The 24,878-nt window shown below is 48.5% G+C and overlaps 1 protein-coding gene across 4 annotated transcripts in view; it reads left to right on the top strand.

Annotated features, from left to right (window-relative positions):
• mapkbp1 (mitogen-activated protein kinase binding protein 1) overlaps positions 1-24,878 on the top strand; it is a 352,050-nt gene that overhangs the window by 209,271 nt on the left and 117,901 nt on the right. For all 4 annotated transcript variants that reach the window (XR_010964161.1, XR_010964160.1, XM_067991220.1 and 1 more), the window contains exons 8-11: positions 7,098-7,258; positions 18,257-18,446; positions 20,558-20,704; positions 24,509-24,693. Coding sequence is in view for 2 of the 4 variants with exons in the window: in XM_067991220.1 (XP_067847321.1) it covers positions 7,098-7,258; positions 18,257-18,446; positions 20,558-20,704; positions 24,509-24,693 (683 nt within the window). In the remaining 2 variants the exon portion in view is untranslated. The remainder of the gene's footprint in view (positions 1-7,097; positions 7,259-18,256; positions 18,447-20,557; positions 20,705-24,508; positions 24,694-24,878) is intronic.

Genomic DNA, 24,878 nt, shown 5'->3' with positions numbered 1-24,878 from the left:
ACCGCGTAATCTGCTTATTTCTGTCAGAGTCTAACGTCACATTGATTCCTGAGTGTCAGCCGTGGCTCTGTGGGTAACACTCTCGCCTCTGAGTCAGAAAGTTGAGGGTTCATGGTCCCACTCCTTGAGCACGTAATCTAGGCTGACGCTCCCAGTGCAGTACGGAGGGAGTGCTGCAGTGTTGGAGCTGCCGTCTTTCAGATGAGACAGTAAACCGAGGCTCCATCGACCCTCTCGGGTGGATGTAAAAGATCCCATGACACTATTTTTGAAGAAGAACAGGGGAGTTCTCCCTGGCGTCCTGGCCAATATTTATCCCTCAACCAACATCACTAAAACAGATTATCTGGTCTTTATTGCTGTTTGTGGGATCTTGCTGTGCGCAAATTGGCTGCCGAGTTTCCTCCATTACAACAGAGACTACACTTCAAAAAGTACGTCATTGGCTGTAAAGCGCTTTAGGACCTGAGGCCGTGAAAGGTGAGGCATAAATGCAAGTTAATTCTTTCTTTTCTTCCCCCTTATCTTCTGGTGTCACCTCTGAACATCTCTTCAGTGCACCATTCTATAAACTGCGGATTGAGTGAGACGCGGGGAATTTTCTCCATCGTTCTCCCGATCGACCACCGTACCCGGGACAGAAGATTGGGGGAAACACCCGCCCCCCTTTTTTTAACCGAGGTTTATGCTGAAGTTACGGGAGCCGAACGGGAGCACCTCCCAGGAAATTCCGGGCGAGACAGTCTTGTTGCCGCAATGGTTGGGAATATTGTCCTGGAGTTTCCACGGAAGGGTCCAGATGCTCCCCCTGGTGGCTTTAGTGGGTAAAGGCGCTGGCCGGGGTAACTAGAAGGCCCCAAGGTTCATCTTCGGGTTTCAGAAAGGGGTAGGGACAGGGACAGGGAGCACTCCAGCTGGGGAAGGATCAACCAAACCGAGGTTCAGCCTCCTGATCGCCAGCCAGCAATGGACGAGATGAAGGTCAGGCTTGGGCTGTGATGCCCCGGTAGAATTAGCCGACTTGCGGTCCGTGTCAGGGTAAGGTAACAGAGGATGGTCGGTGCCTGTGGAAGTATAACCCAGCAGGGTCAGGAGAGGAGCTGAGGGAGCTGGGGGGGGGGTGGGGGTGGGGGATAGCAATGGGACCTTAATCTGTGACGTCTGGGATTGGCCACCTTTAAGTTTCAGCGGAGATTGTGAGTTGTAGAGGAATCATTTTAATGCCCCCTGCTCCGCCCTTTACCTGATGTAGGAATCTCCCTGTCGGGTTGTGAAACATCACCAGCCGTTCCCCCCCCCCGATCTCACTGGGGTCTGCGTCACCTGGCAGTTCCTGCAGGGTCAGTGCCTATTTGATGCTGGGACTCCTGGTCTATGACCAGCACTCTGTAATTGCCCCTTAATGGACCACTCCCTGGAGCGGCCCCTCGGGGACCAAAGCATGGGATCCTCTCTCGCCGAGGACTCCTGATGGGGAGGGTGTGGTTCCACAGTAGCAAGAGACCACCCTTCTTCATGTCTAAGGCTGCTCACTGAGTGGCAGCAGATTATTCAACCATCGCCTGGCTTCCCAGACGAGCCCGCACCTGGTATCCACTGGCAGGAATCAGTGGGCAGCCATCCCGAGGCCAATTGCAATACCACTGCCCCAGGTTGAGGCGAGGGTCCCCAGCCCCTTCTTTCAGGGTAGAAGGCCCCCCTGCCCCTTATTGTTTTCATTTTTAATATCTTCCCTTGAAGAGTAGCAGTGGGAGGATTCGCAGGATGATGAACAGTCTGAACAGCCTTAACCATCTTTATACAACCAGTGAGGTACTTTTTTTGAAGTGTAGTCACTGTTGTAATGTAGGAAACACTGCAGCCAATTTACGCACAGCAAGGTCCCACAAACAGCGACGTGATAATGACCAGATAATCTGTTTTAAGTGATGTTGGTTGAGGGACAAATATTGGCCAGGACACTGTATAATGTATGTTTCATAAAAGGAAATGATTCACTCCTGCCTGGTGCCTTGTGTATTGTGTGTTTCGTGCAGCTGTATGCTATGGAGTGGGCAAGTTGTATGCTCTTACTCGGAGAGGAGCTGGCATTTAAAAGTGGTGAGAGCTGTGCTGGTGAAGCTGGCATCTATTGTTCTGGCTAGGAGAGGACTACGTGGAAAGGTCTCGCTCTTGTGCGATATGTGTGTGCCAGTGTCTTCCTTCCTCTTGACCTGCACTAGAAATGCAGCCAAGGAGGAGGATAGAGATGTGATGTGTGTGTGTGTGTGTGTGTGTGTGTGTGTTTGTGTGTGTGTTTGTGTGTGTGTGTGTGTGTGTGTGTTTGTGTGTGTGTTTGTGTGTGTGTTTGTGTGTGTGTTTGTGTGTGTGTTTGTGTGTGTGTTTGTGTATGTGTGTGTTTGTTTGTGTGAAGTGTGTGTATGAAGTGTGTGTGTTTGTTTGTGTGTTTGTGTATGTGTGTTTGTGTATGTGTGTGTTTGTTTGTGTAAAGTGTGTGTGTGTGTTTGTTTGTGTGTGTGAAGTGTGTGTTTGTGTATGTGTGTGTTTGTTTGTGTAAAGTGTGTGTGTGTGTTTGTTTGTGTGTGTGAAGTGTGTGTTTGTGTATGTGTGTGTTTGTTTGTGTAAAGTGTGTGTGTATGTGTATGTGTGTGTTTGTTTGTGTGAAGTGTGTGTGTATGTGTGTTTGTTTGTGTGTGTGAAGTTTGTGTATGTATATGTGTGTGTTTGTGTGTGTGTTTGAGTATGTGTGTGTGTTTGTGTATGTGTGTGTTTGTTTGTGTGTTTGTGTGTGTGAAGTTTGTGTATGTATATGTGTGTGTTTGTGTATGTGTGTGTTTGTGTATGTGTGTGTGTGTATATGTGTGTGTGTGTGTAGTGTTCTGTCAGCTCACTGTGCTGCTCCTTATTGTATCTCTAACGTTTAATTCCCTCTCCTCTCCCCACTGCTCTCCCCCTATTGACTTTGAAAAGAATGCAGACAATACAACAGTAAGTGTACATTCCAGTGTCAGCATCCTCCATTACACATTCAGCCCTGACATCTTCCATTGTGTGTCTGCATCTCTGTGACTAACCATCGTGGTCTGTTACATGCGCACACAGGTTCATGGAGCAGTGCTCTGTCACCTTGTCACTCTTTTAATTTGCTTTGTTGGTGTTTTTTTGTGTGTGTTGCTGGTGAAGGTGAGGGATGTTGGTGCACTGAGTCCCGTTCACCCATCACCCCGTGCTCCCTGACCTACATTGGCTCCCGGTCCGGCAAAGCCTCGATTTTAAAATTCTCATCCTTGTCTTCAAATCCCTCCATGATCCTCGCCCCTCCCTATCTCTGTAACCTCCTCCAGCCCTACAACCCTCCGAGATCTCTGCACTCCTCCAATTCTGGCCTCTTGCGCATCCCTGATTTTCATCGCTCCACCATTGGCGGCCGTGCCTTCAGCTGCCTAGACCCTAAACTCTGGAATTCCCTCCCTAAACCTCTCCGCCTCTCTACCTCTCTCTCCTCCTTTAAGACCCTCCTTAAAGTCTTACACTTTGACCAAGCTTTTGGTCACCTGTCCTAATATCTCCTTATGTGATTTGGTGTCAAATTTTATTTGATAATTGCTTCTTTGAAGCATCTCGGGACGTTTTACTACGTTAAAGGTGCTATATAAATGAAAGTTGTTGTTGTTGATGCTGGGGAAGGAACAATTTCCCACTTTCGGGGCCCAGTGTTGGTATCGAGCATTGCCGTGTCAGGTACAACCAGCTCAGGTGCAGGGTATACCGACTTCTGCTCAGCTCCCCAACAGTGCATTTTAACGCCAGTTTCTGAAAAGCATCCACTGAGACATTTCCATTCCCCAAACCAAAGGATGAGTTACTTCATTTATGTGGAGAGACTGGAGAAGCTGGGATTGTTCTCCTTAGAGCAGAGAAGGTTAAGGGGAGATTTGATAGAGGTGTTCAAAATAATGAAGGGTTTTGATAGAGTAGATAAGGAGAAACTGTTTCCAGTGGCAGAAGGGTCAGTAACCAGAGGACACGGATTTAAGATAATTGGCAAAGGATTCAGAGGGGAGATGATAATTTTTTTTACGCAGCGAGTTGTGATGATCTGGAATGCGCTGCCTGAAAGGGTGGTGGAAGCAGATTCAATAGTAACTTTCAAAGGGGAATTGGATAAATACTTGAAGGGGAAAAATTTTCAGGATGATGGGGAAAGAGAGTGGGGGAGTGGGACTAATTGGATAGCTCTTACAAAGAGCCGGCATAGGCACGATGGGCCGAATGGCCTCCTTCTGTGCTGTATGATTCAACCATCCCCCACTCCTCCCTGCCCCACCCCCCACTCCTCCCTGCCCCCCCACTCCTCCCTGTCCCACCCCCCACCTCTCCATGCCTCTATGAGCGAAATTCCCAATTTACTTCAGGTTTGTGTCGAAATGTAGGCAGTTTTGTGCGGACATGGCCACTGGGGAATGGGCCGAAGCTGCGATAACGGGCGGAGAGTGAGAGGGGAGATTCATCCCACCAGCCAGGTCCTGGCAGTGAAAGGGCAAAAAGCTGAAACCCCATCCCGTCATTATTTTGTCCTCCGCCCGCCTCCCAAAGGCCTTGACTCATGCTGGGGTACGGTTCAGTGGGCACAGTCAGCCAGCTGGCACCTCCCCCCAAGTGGCCGCTCCTCGCGGATCAGCCTAGACAGTGTCAACGGGAACTCAACCGTGAGGGGCGTCGCGTGCACCCACGATCTCCAGGCACGCACTTTCCAGTGGGATTCGCTGGATGATGATGGGAAAGGGATTTCCCCCCCCCCCCCCCCCCACCTCCTCTCCCCCCAGCACCAGGCATGCTGAGGCCAACCATAGAACAACCTGATCGAGGTCAACTCACTCAGCGCGGGACCAGGCCCGGAGCCCTTGCCCGTGAGGCTCAGCACCACGCTGGACGGCGCCACCGCTAACCAGCCGTAGGCCGTGCTCGCGTCGTCTGTACAGTCCGGCCCACTTCAGCCCTGAGCTGCTTTTCCCAGTCAGCAGCGAGTCACGGAACGATAGAGGTGTCGTTACTGCATCCATTGGTTCCATCTGACCCGCGGAGACATTGTGAGGGGGGGGGTGGGGAATTCAGGGGAAGGAAGGCACCCTAAAGATGCCGACCCTGCCAGAATAACGGAAGAGCTGCTTCAGTGATGGAATTATTTTAGAATTTTTACTGTAATGTACGTATTAAATGTCTGCACAGCGACTGTCAGAGGCAGCAGATAAAGGGGTGCAGCTGCTTTAATCAATCAGGTTTCATTTGCACGTAAACCGTGTGACTACAGATTCCGACAATTCGACCCCTCCCTTCAGTTGAGAGATGTGGTCGGGTAGAGCTACAAATCTTTTGGGGAACTCTACCAATTGTGAGTCAGTGTGTGGTGTCACGTTAAGCATTCGCCCTGGACGAGTTTATTGGTTCTGTGAAATCCCCTCCCTGCTCCCCCCCCCCCCAAGCCCTCGCTGGCCCCCCTCCCTACCCCAGCCCCCCACCCCTTCATGTCCCCCCACTCCTCCCTGCCCCACCCCCCCACCACTTCACGTCCTCCCACTCCTCCCGGCCCAACACCCCCACCACTCCATGTCCCCCCACCCCTCCCTGCCCTCCTCCCTGCCCCACCCCTCCCTGCCCCTGCTCCTCTCTGCCCCCCACTCCTCCCTGCCCCCCCCACTCCTCCCTGTCCCCCCACTCCTCCCTGCCCCACCCCCCACTCCTCCCTGCCCCCCCACTCCTCCCTGTCCCACCCCCCACCTCTCCATGTCCCCCACCCCTCCCTGCCCTCCTCCCTGCCCCACCCCTCCCTGCCCCGCCATTCCCCCCTGCCCCCCCAAACCTGCCCCACCCCTCACCCCTCCCTGCCCCCCCCCCCCCGCCCCGCCCGCATCCGTTCCTGCCAACCCCCTCTGCAGCATTGAACTGCTAGGAAAATCCTTGCTCAGTCTTGAGTGAAGGCTCACAAGGTCATCACGTGGACCGTTATCCAGACAGGCCAGGATGGGAGGGGAGATGTTATTTTGTAGTGTTGATGGTTCAGACACAAACGAAAAGTCGCTGCTCTACAGGAAAATAAGTTTCGATGAGTGAGCGTTCTAAGGGAGTGACTGCTTCCATTCTGCGTTAACGGAGGCTTAATTACCAAGTGCAGCCGCACTGTCCTGACAGATTTATGAAGTTGGGAATTATTAGGAGAAGCAAATAAGCCAATAGCCCATTCCTTTTTTGACAGACCTGCCTTCTCACCATACCCCTCAATCCCTTCTCTCTATAAACAATACAACTCATTGCTTCTTAAACCATTCACGTGGCCTTTCCTGGTAGCGTATGTCTCAATTCTGTTGCCCCTTGGGTGAAAAAGTTCCATCTTAACTCTTAAGTTCTTCATTTTTATCCGTGTATCTCCCCTGTTATCAATGCTCCCCCCACCCCCGCCATAGAGAACAACTTGCCTGGAGACATTTTCTCAAATTCCTTGTTAATCTTGATCACGTTGATTCGATCATCTCTTTTTCCAAAGGGAACAAACCCAACATCCCTATTAGTCTTTCCTTGGATGTTAAATTCCTGATATCCACATTTGTTGCCCTCCTCTGTACCCTCTCAAGGGTATTAATATCCTTTAAACTTCAGATTTTCATCCCCCCATCTCCCCGTAAAAGCAGATCGCCGACACAAATATTTTAAATTCTCTCAATTCCAATCAAAATGGGGTCTTTTGGTTCGTAGCTGTGTGACCTCACTGTGTGTGTCACAGCCCTTTGCTCCCTCTCCTCCCCCCCCACCCCCCCGGTCTCAGTGGGCTGTTCCACACATGATGTCATGAGTGGGATCCTCTCATTATCTGCTCAACCTGTGACATCATAAAGTGGAAGAGTTCATTTGAAGACAGGTGTGGGGCGGGGGAGCACCGAAGATCTTTGGCAGTGACAAATTTAATTTTTTTCAACGCTAATGATTTGTTTGGATTTATTTTTGTGAAAAAGTCCTCAGTCAAGAGGGTCTTTTTTTATTTTAAGAAGAAACTCCAGTGAACTGAATATGTTTAATATGTTGAAACTTTCCCCTTCACACAGAGCACAATGGCCAATTGCTTGTCGGTCAATGAGGATTTTATCTTTTGCGGCTGTGCAGATGGGACAGTGCGTCTTTTTAATCCTGCTAACCTCCATTTCATTGCCACGATGCCCAAGCCACACTACCTGGGCATGGACATCGCAGCTGCCACAGAGCCAAGGTGAGCCTTACGTAGGGGTTAATGTTGTGTGGGGGAGGGGAGGGGGGCAGGAAGCTGGGAAAGTTGGCCCACTGCAGGAATATTCTGGAATGTTCTCCTGTCCACCGCACGTGACCGCTGAATGCTAATGATTCACAGAACATTAAACTCACTGGACGTGGGTGCCTGAAAATATGGGTCACACGGTCCTGTCACAACAGTGACGTCGTTGACTCTTTCGAGTGATGCCTGAAAGGAAGAGCATTAAAGAGATAGAGACGCAGCACAGGTGTACGCATACACTGACAAGTGATGGAAGGTGCCGACGACAGTGCTATCAAGTGGCACTTACTCACCAATAACCTGCTCACCGATGCTCAGTTTAGGTTCCGCCAGGACCACTTGGCTCCAGACCTCATTACAGCCTTGGTCCAAACATGGACAAAAGAGCTGAATTCCAGAGGTGAGGTGAGAGTGACTGCCCTTGACATCAAGGCAGCATTTGACCGAGTGTAGCACCAAGGAGCCCTAGTAAAATTGAAGTCAATGGGAATCAGGGGGAAAACTCCCCAGTGGCTGGAGTCATACCTAGCACAAAGGAAGATGGTAGTGGTTGTTGGAGGCCAATCATCTCAGCCCCAAGACAGGAGTTCCTCAGGGCCATGTCCTTGGCCCAACCATCTTCAGCTGCTTCATCAATGACCTTCCCTCCATCATAAGGTCAGAAATGGGGATGTTCGCTGATGATTGCACAGTGTTCAGTTGCATTCGCAACCCCTCAGTTAATGAAGCAGTCCGAGCCCGCATGTAGCAAGACCTGGACAATATCCAGGCTTGGGCTCATAAGTGACAAGTAACATTCGTGCCAGACAAGTGCCAGGCAATGACCATCTCCAACAAGAGAGAGTCTAACCACCTCCCCTTGACATTCAATGGCATTACCATCGCTGAATCCCCCACCATCAACATCCTGGGGGTCACCATTGACCAGAAACTCAACTGGACCAGCCACATAAATACTGTGGCTACAAGAGCAGGTCAGAGGCTGGGTATTCTGCGGCGAGTGACTCACCTCCTGACTCCCCAAAGCCTTTCCACCACCTACAAGGCAGAAGTCAGGAGTGTGATGGAATACTCTCCACTTGCCTGGATGAGTGCAGCTTCAACAACACTCAAGAAGCTCGACACCATCCAGGAAAAAGCAGCCCGCTTGATTGGCACCTCATCCACTACCCTAAACATTCACTCCCTTCACCACCTGCGCACAGTGGCTGCAGTGTGTACCATCCACAGGATGCACTGCAGCAACTCGCCAAGGCTTCTTCGACAGCACCTCTCAAACCCGCGACCTCTGCCACCTAGAAGGACAAGAGCAGCAAGCACATGGGAACAACACCACCTGCACGTTCCCCTCCAAGTCACACACCATCCCGACTTGGAAATATATCGCCGTTCCTTCATCGTCGCTGGGTCAAAATCCTGCAACTCCCTTCCTAACAGCACTGTGGGAGAACCTTCACCACACGGACTGCAGCGGTTTAAGAAGGCGGCTCACCACCACTTTCTCAAGGGCAATTAGGAACGGGCAATAAATGTTGGCCTTGCCAGCGACGCCCACATCCCATGAACGAATAAAAAAAATGCACAGAGACACGGAGAGAGAGAGAGAGAGAGACACACACACAAACGCACGCACCCAGTGATAATAGACACAGCACAAATACACGCATGCACTGACAAGTGCAGAGAGAGAGTGAAACACACACACAGTAATAGACAGTCACAATACAAGTTCATGTATACACAGGCAAGTGGACAGAGAAAGAGAGATACACACACAGTGATAGACAGACAGTACAAATACACTGGCAAATGCACAGAGGCACAGAGAGAGGTTCTCATGCACACACATGGCACAAATGCATGCAGGCACACATTGGCAAATGCAAAGAGAGAAAGCAAGGTACACATGCAGTGAGATACATATACAGAGACTACATATACTCTAGGGGAGATAGATGGAGAGAAGGGAGATAAAGGGGACGCAGACTAACGTGGAGTAGGACTGAGGAAGTCGGAGCAGCAGTAGGCCATACGGCCCCTCGCGTCTGCTCTGTAATTGTGGCTGATCTTTGACCTCAGCTCCACTTTCCCGCCCGATCCCTATATCCCTTGATTCTCTTTGAGTCCAAAAATTTATCGATCTCAGCCTTGCATGTACTCAATGACTGAGCATTCACAGCCCTCTGGGTTGGAGAATTCCAAAGATTCACAACTTTCTGAGTGAAGAAATTTCTCCTCGTCTCAGTCCTAAATGGCCGACTCCATATCCTGCGACTATGCCCCCTAGTTCTAGACTGTCCAGCCAGGGGAAACAGCCTCTCAGCATCTACCCTGTCAAGCCTAGAAGAACATGCCAGGAGCAGCACCAGGCGTACCTAAAAATGAGGTGCCAACCTGGTGAAGCTACAACACAGGACTACATGCATGCTAAACAGCGGAAGCAACATGCTATAGACAGAGCTAAGCGATTCCACAACCAACGGATCAGATCAAAGCTCTGCAGTCCTGCCACATCCAGTCGTGAATGGTGGTGGACAATTGAACAACTAACGGGAGGAGGAGGCTCTGTAAACATCCCCATCCTCAATGATGGCGGAGTCCAGCACGTGAGTGCAAATGACAAGGCTGAAGCATTTGCAACCATCTTCAGCCAGAAGTGCCGAGTGGATGATCCATCTCGGCCTCCTCCCGATATCCCCACTATCACAGATGCCAGTCTTCAGCCAATTCGATTCACTCCATGTGATATCAAGAAACGGCTGAGTGCACTGGATACAGCAAAGGCCATGGGCCCCGACAACATCCCAGCTGTAGTGCTGAAGACTTGTGCTCCAGAACTAGCCGCGCCTCTAGCCAAACTGTTCCAGTACAGCTACGACACTGGCATCTACCCGACAATGTGGAAAATTGCTCAGGTATGTCCTGTCCACAAAAGGCAGGACAAATCCAATCCGGCCAATTACCGCCCCATCAGTCTACTCTCAATTATCAGCAAAGTGATGGAAGTTGTCGTCGACAGTGCTATCAAGCAGCACTTACTCACCAATAACCTGCTCACCGATGCTCAGTTTGGGTTCCGCCAGGACCACTCAGCTCCAGACCTCATTACAGCCTTGGTCCAAACATGGACAAAAGAGGTGAGAGTGACTGCCCTTGACATCAAGGCAACTTTTGACTGAGTGTGGCACCAAGGAGCCCGAGTAAAATTGAAGTCAATGGGAATCAGGGGGAAAACTCTCCAGAGCCTGGAGTCGTACCTAGCACAAAGGAAGATGGTAGTGGTTGTTGGAGGCCAATCATCTCAGCACCAGGACATTGTTGCAGGAGTTCCTCAGGACAATGTCCTAGGCCCAACCATCTTCAGCTGCTTCATCAATGTTCTTCCCTCCATCATAAGGTCAGAAATGGGGATATTCGCCAATGATTGCACAGTGTTCAGTTCCATTTGCAACCCTCAGATAATGAAGCAGTCCATGCCCGCATGCAGCAAGACCTGGACAACATCCAGGCATGGGCTGATTTTCGCCAGACAATGTGCCAGGCAATGACCATCTACAACAAGAGAGAGTCTAACTACCTCCCTTTTATATTCAATGGCATTACCATTGCCGAATCCCCCACCATCAACATCCTGGGGACTACCATTGACCAGAAACTAAACTGGACCAGCCACATAAATACTGTGGCTGGTTCAGTTTAGGTCAGAGGCTGGGTATTCTACAGTGAGTGACTCAACACCTGACTCCCCAAAGCCTTTCCACCATTTACAAGGCACAAGTCAGGAGTGTGATGGAATACCATAGCAGCCCGCTTGATTGGCACCCCATCCACCACCCTAAACATTCACTCCCTCCACCACCGGCGCACTGTGGCTGCAGTGTGTACCATCCACAGGATGCACTGCAGCAACTCGCCAAGGCTTCTTCGACAGCACCTCCCAAACCCGTGACCTCTACCACCTAGAAGGACAAGGGCAGCGGGCACATGGGAACACCACCACCTGCACGTTCCCCTCCAAGTCACACACTGTCCCGACTTGGAAATATATCACCGTTCCTTCATTGTTGCTGGGTCAAAATTCTGGAACTCCCTACCTAACAGCACTGTGGGAGAACCTTCACCACACGGACTGCAGCGGTTCAAGAAGGCGGCTCACCACCAAGATCAATTAGGGATGGGTAATAAATGCTGGCCAGCCCATATCCCATGAATGAATAAAAAAAAGTCTTCTTAGAATCTTAGATATTTCAATGAGATCACCTCTCATTCTCCTAAACTCCAGAGAGTATAGGCCAATTCTACCCAATCTGTCCTCACAGGACAACCCTCTCACCCAGGAATCAATCTAGTGAACCTCTAGTGTGCTATCAAACTCTAGTGTGCCAGCCAACCTGAAAATGACCCGTTTATTCCTACTTTCTGTTTTCTGTCCGTTAACCAATCCTCTATCCATGCTAATATATTACCCCCAACCCCATTGGCCCTTGTATAAGATACATAGATGGATGGAGAGATAGACAGACAGGTTAATAAAAGGGGCAGAGATAGATACCCAGAAGTACGCTCACTGGACTTACATGGAGAGGGAGAATATCGAAGTGGAGATACAGATAGAGAAAGGTGCATGGAGAGATATGCAGAGAAAGAGATGATATGAGGTTCACAGATATGACTGTGAAACAAGTGCACAAAGATATCGAGACACAATCAGATGGAGTTACATACAGGATCACACAAAGCTAAAGCGAGTTCCAGAGACAAATTGAGACATGTTTACAGACAGACGAAGGTGTGACGCTCCTGTTGGACTACTGATCCCTGGTTCTACTCACAGTGTCAGCCGTGCCTCAGTTGGTGGCACTCTCACCTCTGAGTCAGAAGGTCGTGGGTTCAAGCCCCACTCCAGAGAGTTTAGCACAAAATCTAGGCTGACACTTCCAGTGCAGTACTGAGGGAGTGCTGCACTGTCGGAGATACCATTTCTCAGATAAGACCTTAAACTGAGGCCAAGTCTGCCCTCTCAGGTGGACGTAAAAGATCCCACGGCTCTATTTGAAGAAGAGCAGGGGAGTTCTCCCTGGTGTCCTGGTCAATATTTTTCCCTCAACCAACATCACTGAAACAGATTACCTGGTCATTAGCACATTGCTGTTTGTGGGATCTTGCTGTGCGCAAATTGGCTGCCACGTTTCCTACATTACAACAGTGACTACACTTAAAAAGTACTTCATTGGCTGTAAAGCACTTTGGGAAGTCCTGAAGTCATAAAAGGCACTTTATAAATTCAAGTCTTTCTTTCTTTTTCATGCAGTGAAATTTGGCGCGATTGCAGTTTGTTTCTATCCATTTTCTTTGGTCCTCAGTAATCCCCAGAATACTGAGATTCATTTTAATGGGGCCGTCCCTGTCACATAGCAACAGTGCCATCTCCTCGTTGGCTGCAGCTGCTGCTACAGATTATTTCTGATATAACCGTGACTATTATGGAGCATTGCGGTGGAATGGCAAAGGAGACTCGATGGTCACCAGCTGGTCTTTGCCCTGCGGGATTTTTGGAACTGGCTGGGAGTTGGGCTGAGTGAGCGTATGTTGGGTGGTATTGCCCTTTTAAATTGGGATCTGTGGACAAGTTCAGCACTTGCTTTTTCAGTAAGCCCGCATTGTTTAGACGCATCCTCATCATCAAGCTGTTGGGACGATGTTGCAAATCTCCTGGTGTCATAAGCACGCTGGGAAAGTTTAAACAGGCTGGGTAGCAAAGATGGTCCCCACCTCCAGCCAGCTGGGATGTGATGGACAGATGGGTGCTCAGAGGCTTGAGTGGAGTCAGGGAACCTTGTACCTAACCTGGAGATGCTGCACCAAACCAAGTTTCGAGCCAGGAGGTTAAAATATAGATTTGATTTTTCTTTTTATTATCTATCCTTTACTTTCATGATTCATCCTTCATTGCCAGGTTCCCGCTTCCCGTCGGGATTATGGTAAGATCCTGAGGAATGAGGAATTAATGCCGGGAGTCTCGTGCCGATGTAGATCCCATCGCACGTACTTCAGAGTGGATCCATGCCGCCAATTCACCTGTATGACTCATTCCCGATTTCCGCTGGAGTACGGGGAGGGAGTGGCCATCAGAGCTGAGAGTGGGGAAGAGGAGGGGGTTGACATAGTTGACCTCCCCCATGAGCCCCCTAGCTTCGCAGCTGCCCAGGGCGCCTCAGACGGCCGCAGTTTGAGAGATGACTCTATCCGAGTGGTCTGCAGCCGCTGCCGATCAGCTGCGACCTACTGAGATTCAGGAAAGATCCCCTCTGCTGTGTCCCCTTGTCCTGGCACTGCTGACTATTGCTGGGGTCCAGTTCTTGTAGCGCCCACAGCTCTCTGACCTCCCCCACCGCCCCCCCGCCGCCTGTTCGAGTGACCATTCTTCTTGTGTGAGTGCCAGTGGAGTATTCACCTATTGGGAGTGGGGGTGGCCTGGGTCCAAACCAGCTCACCTGATTTTGGACACACTTTCTGACAGGTGTCACTGGATAACGGTTATGTATTTGCAGTCTCGGCCTATAATTCCAGCCAGCATCGTCATCACCAGAGTGCAAAGTGCGTAGACCCCAGATTGTTCAGTTAGTGGGCTCGACTGGGACACGGCTTGTATTGGTCACGGTGACAAAGGCCCCATGGGTGAAGATTTGAGACACACTGTTCCAGTCCAGTTCCAAAGTGGTTGAGTTCTCCCTGGTGTCCTGGCCGACATTTATCCCTCAACCAAAATCACTAAAACAGACTATCTGGTCATTATCACATTGCTGTTTGTGGGATCTTGCTGTGCACACATTGGCTGCCGCCTTTCTCGACATTACAACAGTGACTACACTTCAAAAAAGCACTTCATTGGCTGTAAAGCACTTTGGGATGCCCTGAGGTGGCGAAAGGCGCTATATAAATGCAATTTCTTTCTTTCGCTCTTCACCCCAGCGAGTTGGTATGGAAAACTGGATAATGGAAAACCCGTGCTGCTTTGTGCTTCCCGCCGCTCCCTAGCCCAGGGGCACTGTGCCCAACTGCAGCACCTTTGCCACTGCCCCAGCTGAGATGGAACAAGGACCAGGAAGCAGGACCTTCTGTCAGACTCAGTGCCACACCAGGCAGTGCACCTGTAACCACTGGGCTGCAGGAGCTGAGGCTGGTGAGACTCACTACATTCCCTTTAAGTGGAGGCTGAGGTGGTGTTGAGCGTGAGTGCGCCATTCAGTGTCGAGTCCAGAGCAGGGTTGTTGCCCGAGGGGAATGTGCTCCTCTGTCCCTCTCTCGCTCACTCTCCAGAAGCTGTGTTAATGAATCTGGGAGTTGAACAATACGCACACACAGGGAGCGATGAATCCTTTGCTTGTTCCAGGGCGGCTGCTGTCAGCATGTGACGGGAAAGTGGGCTTGATGGCATTTGGTTCAGTCAGAAGGAAATCTGTTCACGGCTCCACGCAGATATGTCACAGATGTATGAGAAGCTTGACCTCAAACACTAATCATTCAACACTTAAAGGGATAGTACCGCCTCTGAATTGGTCCCATTAAAGAACCAGTACAGCTTTTATTTGTGCCAATTTTTTTCTCTCACCTCCTGACAGTGCCATTCATGCATTAGTACGGCTAAAGGCATCAGACACCCTCCGGTCCCTCACCCAAATAACCATTCTTTGGGCCTATAGTTCCCAAAGCTCTCCATCACTGGGGGTTTGCCTCACCTCATGTCTGGGTCTGTTGTAGACTGATTGATAGAGATTGATTGCTATGATTAGTCAACAACTCCATTATCATTGTATCATGGGACTACCAGGATTGTAGAAGATGAACTAGATGGACTACCCACTTTTATCGTCTAGAAATTCCTATGTTCCTCAAGCGTAAACCCAGAAAGTGAGTGTTGACTGAGGAGAGTGTCGCTGCTGAGCCAGATCATGCCCTCTCCTGATTTTTTTTAATATTCATTCTTGGGATATGGGCGTCGTTGGCAAGGCTGGCATTTATTAGAATCAGAGAATCAGAGAAAATTTACAGTTCAGAAGGAGGCCGTTCAGCCCATCGTGTCCGCGCCGGCCGAAAATGAGCCACCCAGCCTAACCCCACTTTCCAGCACTTGGTCCGTAGCCCTGTAGTTACGGCACTTCAGGTGAACATCCAGGTACTTTTTAAATGAGTTGAGGGTTTCTGCCTCTACCACCCTCTCAGGCAGTGAGTTCCAGACCCCCACCACTCTCTGGGTGAAAAAAAATTTCCTCAGCTCCCCTCTAATCCTTCTACCAATCACTTTAAATCTATGTCCCCTGGTCACTGACCCCTCTGCTAAGGGAAATAGGTCCTCCCTATCCACTCTATCTAGGCCCCTCATAATTTTGTACACCTCAATTAAATCTCCCCTCAGCCTCCTCTGTTCCAAAGAGAACAATCCCAGCCAGTCCAATCTTTCCTCATAGTTAAATTCTCCAGTCCTGGCAACATCCTCGTAAATCTCCTCTGTACCCTCTCTGGTGTGATTACATCCTTCCTGTAATATGGTGAACTCTACGCAGTACTCAAGCTGTGGCCTAACCAGTATTTTATACAGTTCCAGCATAACCTCCCTGCTCTTACATTCTATGCCTCGGCTAATAAAGGAAAGTATCCCGTATGCCTTCTTAACCACCTTATCTACCTGTCCTGCTACCTTCAGGGATCTGTGGACATGCACTCCAAGGTCCCTCACTTATACCTTTCAGTATCCTCCCATTTATTGTGTATTCCCTTGCCTTGTTTGCCCTCCCCAAATGCATTACCTCACACTTCTCTGGATTGAATTCCATTTGCCACTTTTCTGCCCACCTGACCAGTCCATTGATATCTTCCTACAGTCTACAGCTGTCCTCCTCACTATCAACCACACGGCCAATTTTTGTATCATCTGCAAACTTCTTAATCATGCCCCCTACATTTAAGTCCAAATCATTAATATATATCACAAAAAGCAAGGGCCCTGTGGAACCCCACTGGAAACAGCCTTCCAGTCACAAAAAAATCCTGTCAACCATTCCCCTTTGCTTCCTAACACTGAGCCAATTTTGGATCCAACTTGCCACTCTCCCTTGGATCCTATGGGCTTGTACTTTTTTGATTAGTCTGCCATGCAGGACCTTGTCAAAAGCCTTGTTAAAATCCATGTAGACTACATCAAACGCGTTACCCTCCTTGTTACCTTCTCAAAAAATTTAATCAAGTTAGTCAGACACGACCTCCCCTTAACAAATCCATGCTGACTGTCCTTAATTACGCCGTGCCTTTCTAAGTGTCAGTTTATCGGGTCCCTCAGAATTGATTCCAATAATTTTCCCACCATCGAGGTTAGACTGACTGGCCTGTAATTACTCAGTCTATCCCTCGCTCCCTTTTTAAACAATGGTACAATGTTAGCAGTCCTCCAATCCTCCGGCACCATACCTGTATCCAGTGAGGATTGGAAAATGATGGTCAGGGCCTCCGCTATTTCCTCCCTTGCTTCTTCTAACAGCCTGGGATACATTTCATCTGGCCCTGGTGATTTATCTACTTTCAAAGATGCTAATCCCCTTAATACTTCCTCTCTCACTATATTTATCCCATCTAATATTCCACACTCCTCCTCCTTAACTACAATCTCTGCATCATCTTCCTCTTTTGAGAAGACAGACACAAAGTATTCATTAAGAACCACCCCCACATCTTCCACCTCCACACATAGGTTACCTTTTTGGTCTCTAGTAGGCCCTACTCTTTCCTTAGTTATCCTCTTGCTCTTAATGTATTTATAAAACATCTTTAGGTTTTCCTTGATTTTACTTGCCAATGTTTTTTCACGCCCTCTCTTTGCTTTCCTAATTTCCTTTTTAATTTCACCCCTGCACTTTTTATACTCCTCTAGGCTTTCTGTAATATTGAATTCTCGGTGTCTGACATAAGCTTCCCTTTTTTGCCTTATCTTACCCTGTATGCTCCTTGTCATCCAGGGGGCTCTAGATTTGGCAGGCCCACCCTTTTTCTTTGTGGGAACTTATTTACTCTGAACCCCTTGAATCACCCCCTTGAACGCCTCCCACTGCTCTGACACTGAATTACCTTCAAGTAGCTGTTTCCAGTCCACTTTTGCTAAATCACGTCTTAGCTGAGTAAAATTATTGCCCATTTCTAATTGCCCTTGAGAAGGTGGTGGTGGGCCTTCCGCTTGAACTGCTGCAGTCCGTGTGGTGAAGATACTCCCACAGTGCTGTTGGACAGGGTGTTCCAGGATTTTGACCAAGTGATGATGAAGGAACGGCCAATATATATACAAGTTGGGATGGTGTGTAACTTGGAGGAGAACTTGGAGGTGGTGGCGTTCCCGTGTACCTGCTGCTCTTGTCCTTCTAGGTGGTGAAAGTCGCGGGTTTGATATCCTTTTATGTGCAACAGGGATCACTGGAGAGTGACCAGGTGTGAGAACCCTGGCTGACTTCTTTCTTCTCCTAATCTGGGGTCATTGATGCCAACTATAGCCCCCCAACAGCTGGCCCCAGTTGGGATTAGTTAGCACAGGCCAGGGGACAGGCCTGGAACCTACCTTGTCTATATAGCTTAGTATCCCAGGGTGATCTGGTCACCATGCTAGGCAGAGCCCAAACATACTGCAGTCGGGATGATCTTTCACCACTTTACCAAAACCAGACACTTCTGGTTCCTGCTTGACCAAATGTTGGTTTTGAGGCGGGGGGAGGGTCAACTGTGGCATTAGAAGTTTGGCTCCCAGCTGAAGCAAAAGCTTAACCGTAGGTGCTTATCCTAAGTACACAGAGGGTGCACAGACAACCTGCAGAAGGAGAGGCCGCAGTCTAGTTAGTGACGCCCCTCTGTGCTGTGCAGCTGCCCTGTTAGTATGTCGATCACTGGTTTATTGACCTCACTTTATTCCTCCTCCAGCCATTTATTCTCAAACAGAGCAGACGCCAAGTACCCAGACACAATTGCACTGACCTACGACCCCGCAAACCGCTGGCTATCATGTGTGTACAGTGACCACAGTCTGTACGTGTGGGATGTAAAGGACTTTAAGAAGGTTGGGAAAGTTTACTCTGCTCTCTACCATGCATCCTGTGTCTGGAGTGTTGAGGTAAGGCTGCGGTTAAACTCACCGTGGAAAGATATTTAAAAAAGAAATTAAACGAGTGCTAATTCCTCCTTAAAGCATTTAGGATGCAGGTTTACATCTGTGGTTCCTCACTCACAATCTCTCTGCCAGTTTGTTTTCAAATCTCTCCATGGCCTCGCCCCTCCCTATCTCTGTAACCTCCTCCAGCCCTACAACCCTCCGAGATCTCTGCGCTCCTCCAATTCTGGTCTCCCCAATTTTAATCACTCCACCATTGGCCTTCAGCTGCCTGGGCCCTAAACTCTGGAATCCCCTCCCTAAACCTCTCCCCCTCTCTACCTCTCTCTCCTCCTTTAAGATGCTCTTTAAAACCTACCTCTGACCAAGCTTTTGGTCACCTGTCCTGATATCTCCTGATGTGGCTCGATATCAAATTTTGTTTGATAATCGCTCCTGTGAAGCGCCTTGGGACGTCCTGCTACGTTAAAGGCGCTATATAAATGCAAGTTGTTGTTTCTACATTTCAACAGTGACTAAACTTCAAAAGTACTTCATTGGCTGTAAAGCGCTTTGGGATGTCCCGAGATCGTGAAAGGCACTGTATAAATGTCTTTTCTTTCTTTCTCTCTTTCTCACTCTCTTATTCTCTCTTTCTCTCTCCTCTTATTCTCTCTTTCTCTCTCCTCTTATTCTCTTATTCTTTTATTCTTTCTCTTTATTTCTCTTTTATTCTTTCTCTTCATCTCTCTTTCTTTTATTCTTTTATTCTTTCTTTCCCCGTTGGCAGTGGCTGGTTACAGAGCAACATTGTCCAGCCACAGTTGGCCCACGTGCTTGGGATGGGGTGGTGTGGAGGACTCAGACTAGTGTCACTGTGGGCCAGTTTTAACTGTGGGCAGACAGTGTATAACGGGCGATATTGAATTTGCTGCCCGTAATACATCATGCCTGATTTTCCTGTATAACGGATGGCTGATCCAATATCGCTCATTTTACATCATCACCCAAAGTTAAGATTACCTCCATTGACTTTGGAAGAACAAGCACAGCCGATGCCTCGATGGACAGCCCCTCTTTGGGACACCCCACCATAGGGTGCTGGGATGTGAGCCTGGACTCGCGACCTGCCACACACTGAGCGACTGATTTCAGCCATGCTTCTGTGGGCAGTTGTCAAGTGGAATCCATGCATTTCCCTACAGGAAGACCACGAAAGGGGAGCTATCAGACCCGCAGTTCTGTTCAGTAGCTCTATTGTGATGCCATGTCACTTGCTGCATGGAAGCTGGGATAATCCGGCCTCAATGGAAGCTGGGATAGTCCATAATGGAAGCTGGGATAACTCGGCCTCAATGGAAGCTGGGATAGTCCTTAATGGAAGCTGGGATAACCCAGTCTCAATGGAAGTTGGGATAACCCTCAATGGAAGCTGGGCTAACCCTTCCTCAATGGAAGCTGGAATAACCTCAAAGGAAGCTGGGATAATCCTCAATGGATGCTGGGATAACCCTCAATGGAAGCTGGGATAATCCTTCCTCAATGGAAGCTGGGATAACCTCAAAGGAAGCTGGGATAATCATCAATGGAAGCTGGGATAACCCTCATTGGAAGCTGGGATAATCCGGCCTCAGTAGAAGCTGGGATAATCCTTCCGCAAGGAAGCTGGGATAATCTTCAATGGAAGCCGGGATAATCCAGCCTCAGTAGAAGCTGGGATAACCCTTCCTCTTAATGTCAATCCCTCACCTTGTTTTTGTTGGGGAGCAAGAGGACAGCACTGAACCCCGATTCAGTCAACATCTCACAACCAGGCAGGCGGTGAAAGAAGACCCAGAGACACGTAGATCAGGAAGTCCGTGGAGGGGCCACAGGTGAAGGGAATTGGGCCACAAATGGGGTAACAATGGGACAAGGGAATGGGACAATTTAAACTCACATGACCAAGGCTGTATAACCTGACTGGCAACTGAGAAAAAGTTATATAAATTTCAGCCCGTGATAAAGCTCTAGGGCTCTTTAGGCCTTTTTTTAATGTTCTGCTAAGTCTGCAAACAATTACTGTGTTGCCTGTTGGTGTGACTTTGCTCTGATCGCTGCTGAATGTCCTGAGTGTGTATCATTGTGTCTAACAGGTGTACCCAGAGGTGCAGGACAGTAATCGGGCATGCCTGCCTCCGGGCTCCTTCATTACCTGCTCATCTGACAACACCCTCCGACTCTGGAACACCGAGGGCTCCAGCACCCATGGGACCTCGCTTCATCGGAACATGATCAGCAATGTAAGGGCGCAAGAGATTCATAGTAACATAGACAGGTTACAGTACAGAAGGAGGCCACTTGGCCCATCGAACCCATGCCGGCTCTTTGTAAGAGCAATCCCGCTCTTTCCTCGTAGCCCTGTACATTTTTTCTCTTCAAGTATTTATCCAATTCCCTTTTTGGAAGGCACGATTGAATCTGCTTCCACCACCTTTTCAGGCAGTGCAATCCAGATCATAACCGCTCGCTGCGTAAAAAAGTTTTTCCTCATGTCGCCTTTGCTTCTTTTGCCAATCACCTTAAATCTGTGTCCTCTGGTTCTCGACCCTTCTGCCAATGGGAACAGTTTCTCCTTCATGATTTTGAACACCTCTACCAAATTTCCTCTTAACTTTCTCTGCTCTAAGGAGAACAACCCCAGCTTCTCCAGTCTATCCATGTAACTGAAGTCCCTCATCACTGGAACCGTTCTAGTAAATCTCCTCTGCCCCCTCTCTAAGGCCATCACATCCTTCCTAAAGTGCGGTGCCCAGAATTGGACACAATACTCCAGTTGTGGCCAAACCAGTGTTTTATAAAGGTTTAGCATAACTTCCTTGCTTTTGTACTCTATGCCTCTATATATAAAGCCCAGGATCCTATATGCTTTTTTAACCACTTTCTCAACCTGTCCTGCCACTTTCAAAGATTTGTGCACATATACCCCCAGATCTCTCTGTTCCTGTACCCCCTTTAGAACCATTTAGTTTATATTGCCTCTCCTCATTCTTCCTGCCAAAATGTATCACTTCGCACTTCTCTGTGTTAAATTTTATCTGCCATGTGTCCACCCATTCACCAGCCCGTCTATATCCTCTTGAAGTCTATCACTATCCTCTTCATTGTTTGCTACCCTTCCAAGTTTTGTGTCATGTGCAAATTTTGAAATTATGCCCTGTACACCCAAGTCCAAGTCATTAATATATATCAAAAAAAGCAGTGGTCCCAGCACTGACCACTGGGGAACACCACTGTACACCTCTCTCCAGTCCGAAAAACAGCTGTTCACCACTACTCTCTGTTTCCTGCCATTGCCCCTTTTATTCCATGCACTTCAGTTTTGATGACAAGTCTATTATGTAGCACTTTATCAAATACCTTTTGAAAGTCCAAATACACATCATCAACCGCATTGCCCTCATCAACCCTCTCTGTTACCTCATCAAAAAACTCTATCAAGTTAGTAAAACATGATTTGCCTTTAACAAATCCATGCTGGCTTTTCTTTATTAATCCGCACTTGTCCAAGTGATTGTTAATTCTGTCCCGGATTATCGTTTCTAAAAGTTTCCCCACCACTGAGGTTAAACTGATTGGCCTGTAGTTGCTGGGTTTATCCTTAAACCCTTTTTTGAACAAGGGTGTAACATTTGCAATTCTCCAGTCCCCTGGCACCTCCCCCATATCTAAGGAGGATTGAAAGATTGTGGCCAGTACCTCCGCAATTTCCATCCTTACTTCCCTCAGCAACCTAGGATGCATCCCATCCGGTCCGGGTGACTTATCTACTTTTAAGTATAGCTAACCTTTCTAGTACCTCTTCTTTATCAATTTTTAGCCCATCCAGTATCCCCACTACCTCCTCTTTTACTGTGACTTTGGCAGCATCTTCTTCCTTGGTAAAGACAGATGCTAGTTACTCATTTAGTACTCCAGCTATGCCCTCTACCTCCATGTGTAGATCTCCTTTTTGGTCCCCAAACAGCCCCAGCCGTCCTCTAACTGCCCCTTTACTATTTATATGCCAATAGCAGACTTTTAGATTCCTTTTTATGTTGGCCGCCAGTCTATTCTCATATTCTCTCTTTGCCCCTCTTATTTCCTTTCTCACTTCTCCTCAGTACTTTTTATATTCAGCCTGGTTCTCACTTGTATTATCAACCTGACATCTGCCATACACCCCCTTTTGCTGCTTCATCTTACTCTCTATCTCTTTCATCATCCAGGGAGCTCTGGTTTTGGTTGCCCTACCTTTCCCCATTTCCTACAAGTGCACCGACAATGTTTTCAATGTCCTGCCCACATTCAGCTTTGGACTGGCCAAATGGTGGCCACTCTGAGCTGGATTCACCTGGCTAATGATTCCCTCACTCCCCCCTCCCCCATCCCCCCTCAGCTACCAAGGTACGATATTTGCTTTGCCAGTGATTGAACTCTCATTGAAAACCTTAATCAGTATTAATGACTCCACGTATTGGAGACAGAAAAACAAGTGGAAAGAATGGACCCCTTTTTAACGGTCCTGGCAACTGGTTTTCATTTTAGAAATTTGCAGACCAGCCACTGAGAAACCAGACTGTCCGCTTTGAAATCGGACAAGTGGTAACTCCATCGGGGGCACTGAGGCCCAGGGTGGTGTACACTGCTGCCTCAGTGTAAAACAGTGAAAGCCCGTTTTACATCTCGCCCCATTTTTATTTCCGTTAAAGTCGGTGGAATCGGGAGTGATGTAAAACGGGCCGACTCGCTATCACTCGTTTTACACTAGCGCACAAGGTCAAGATTTACCCCAGGGAATGCTGCATTGTCGGAGGTGAAGTCTTTCCGATGAGATGTTAAACCGAGGCTCCGTCAGCCCTCTCAGGTGGGCAAAAGATCCCATGGCACTATTTCGAAGAAGAGCAGGGGAGCTCGCCTCAGTACCCTGGCCAATATTTATCCATCAACTAACACTGTTAAAACAGATTATCTGGCCATTTATCTCATTGCTGCTTGTGGGATCTTGCTGTGCTGTGTTTCCTACATTACAACCGTTCAAAAGTGTTTCTTTGGTTCTAGAGCACTTTGGGAAGTCCTGAGGTCATGAAAGGTGCTATATAAATGCAAATCATTCTTTCACATTCTCACTCTTACACCTTTCATAGTCACACTTGCACACACATCTATATGTACAGACTTGCACACACTTGTATATGTGTTGTAGCAGGGTAACTGAGGGCCGGGAGGCTGACGAGGGCCCTGATCCCTGAATAAGGGTATGGCCCATTTAAGAAACCTCCCCTTTAAGAGAAGGGGTATAGCCCTTTTAAGAAACCTCCCCTTTAAGAAGTAATTGAGGCTGGAGTTTTTTTTGTTTAAATCCCTTAAAGCGGGGTGTAAGGGTGTCCCCTTTATTTTTAATACAAATCAATAACCAGAATCAAATAATAACTTTATTTTCCTGATCAACTACGCACTCCAGTCCCTGCGGTGCCCACCGATCGCGGAAAGCCTCAAGCGTACTTGAGGCTGGAGTGGGTGGAGACCTTCCCCAGTCAGGTGAGAGTAAAAGGGCGAGGAACAAGAGAAACTGGGCTGAAACAGGGCCCCTGAACACAGCCCCCGAAGAGGATGCTGGAAGGCAGCTGGGGCTGGGCGTTGCCAAAGGTACTGTGTACTGGGAACGTGTACTAGACGTTGCCAAAGGTACTGCATACCGGGAATGTGTACTAGACGTTGCCAAAGGTTACTATAGTGTGACTTTGTGTGGAGTGAATTCAGAGAAAAATGTTTTGAAGTATGAATTGGTCAAGGGCTATTGTTTGTATTACGAAGAAGATTACAAGACGGTAGGACCCTGTGACAGTACAGACTTGCACACACTTGGATAAGTACAGACTTGCACACACTTGTTTTTGTACAGACTTGCACACGCTTGTATAAGTACAGACTTGCACACACTTGTTTTTGTACAGACTTGCACACACTTGTTTTTGTACAGACTTGCACACACTTGTTTTTGTACAGATTTGCACACAAGGTTGAGACCTGAATATGTATTTAATTTCTTCTTCCCCAAAACCCAGGATTTACTGAAGATTCTCTACATGGACTCCAACACGTCGACATTGCTCGATATGGAGAATAGTTCAGCGGGTGGCACCGACAAACCAGATTGCCAACCAGCTGAAATGAAAACTGGAATCAGAACGTTGTGCGTGAGCCCCGATGGACAACATATTGCATCTGGCGACCGGGCTGGAACTCTTAGGTATGTCACATCTGGGAAGCGCAGCTCCCGCTAATTTAAATCAGTCCAGCGCTGTGTGTACTGTACACCCCAACACTGGGACAGTGGGATACTCCTGACTGTAATCAGTCCAGCGCTGTGTGTACTGTACACCCTAACACCGGGACAGTGGGATACTCCTGACTGTAATCAGTCCAGCGCTGTGT

Source organism: Heptranchias perlo, chromosome 10, assembly GCF_035084215.1.
Source record: "Heptranchias perlo isolate sHepPer1 chromosome 10, sHepPer1.hap1, whole genome shotgun sequence".
Taxonomy (NCBI): Eukaryota; Metazoa; Chordata; class Chondrichthyes; order Hexanchiformes; family Hexanchidae; genus Heptranchias; species Heptranchias perlo.
The sequence above is the reverse complement of the archived record's forward strand: the minus strand, read 5'-3'. Positions and strand labels throughout refer to the sequence as shown.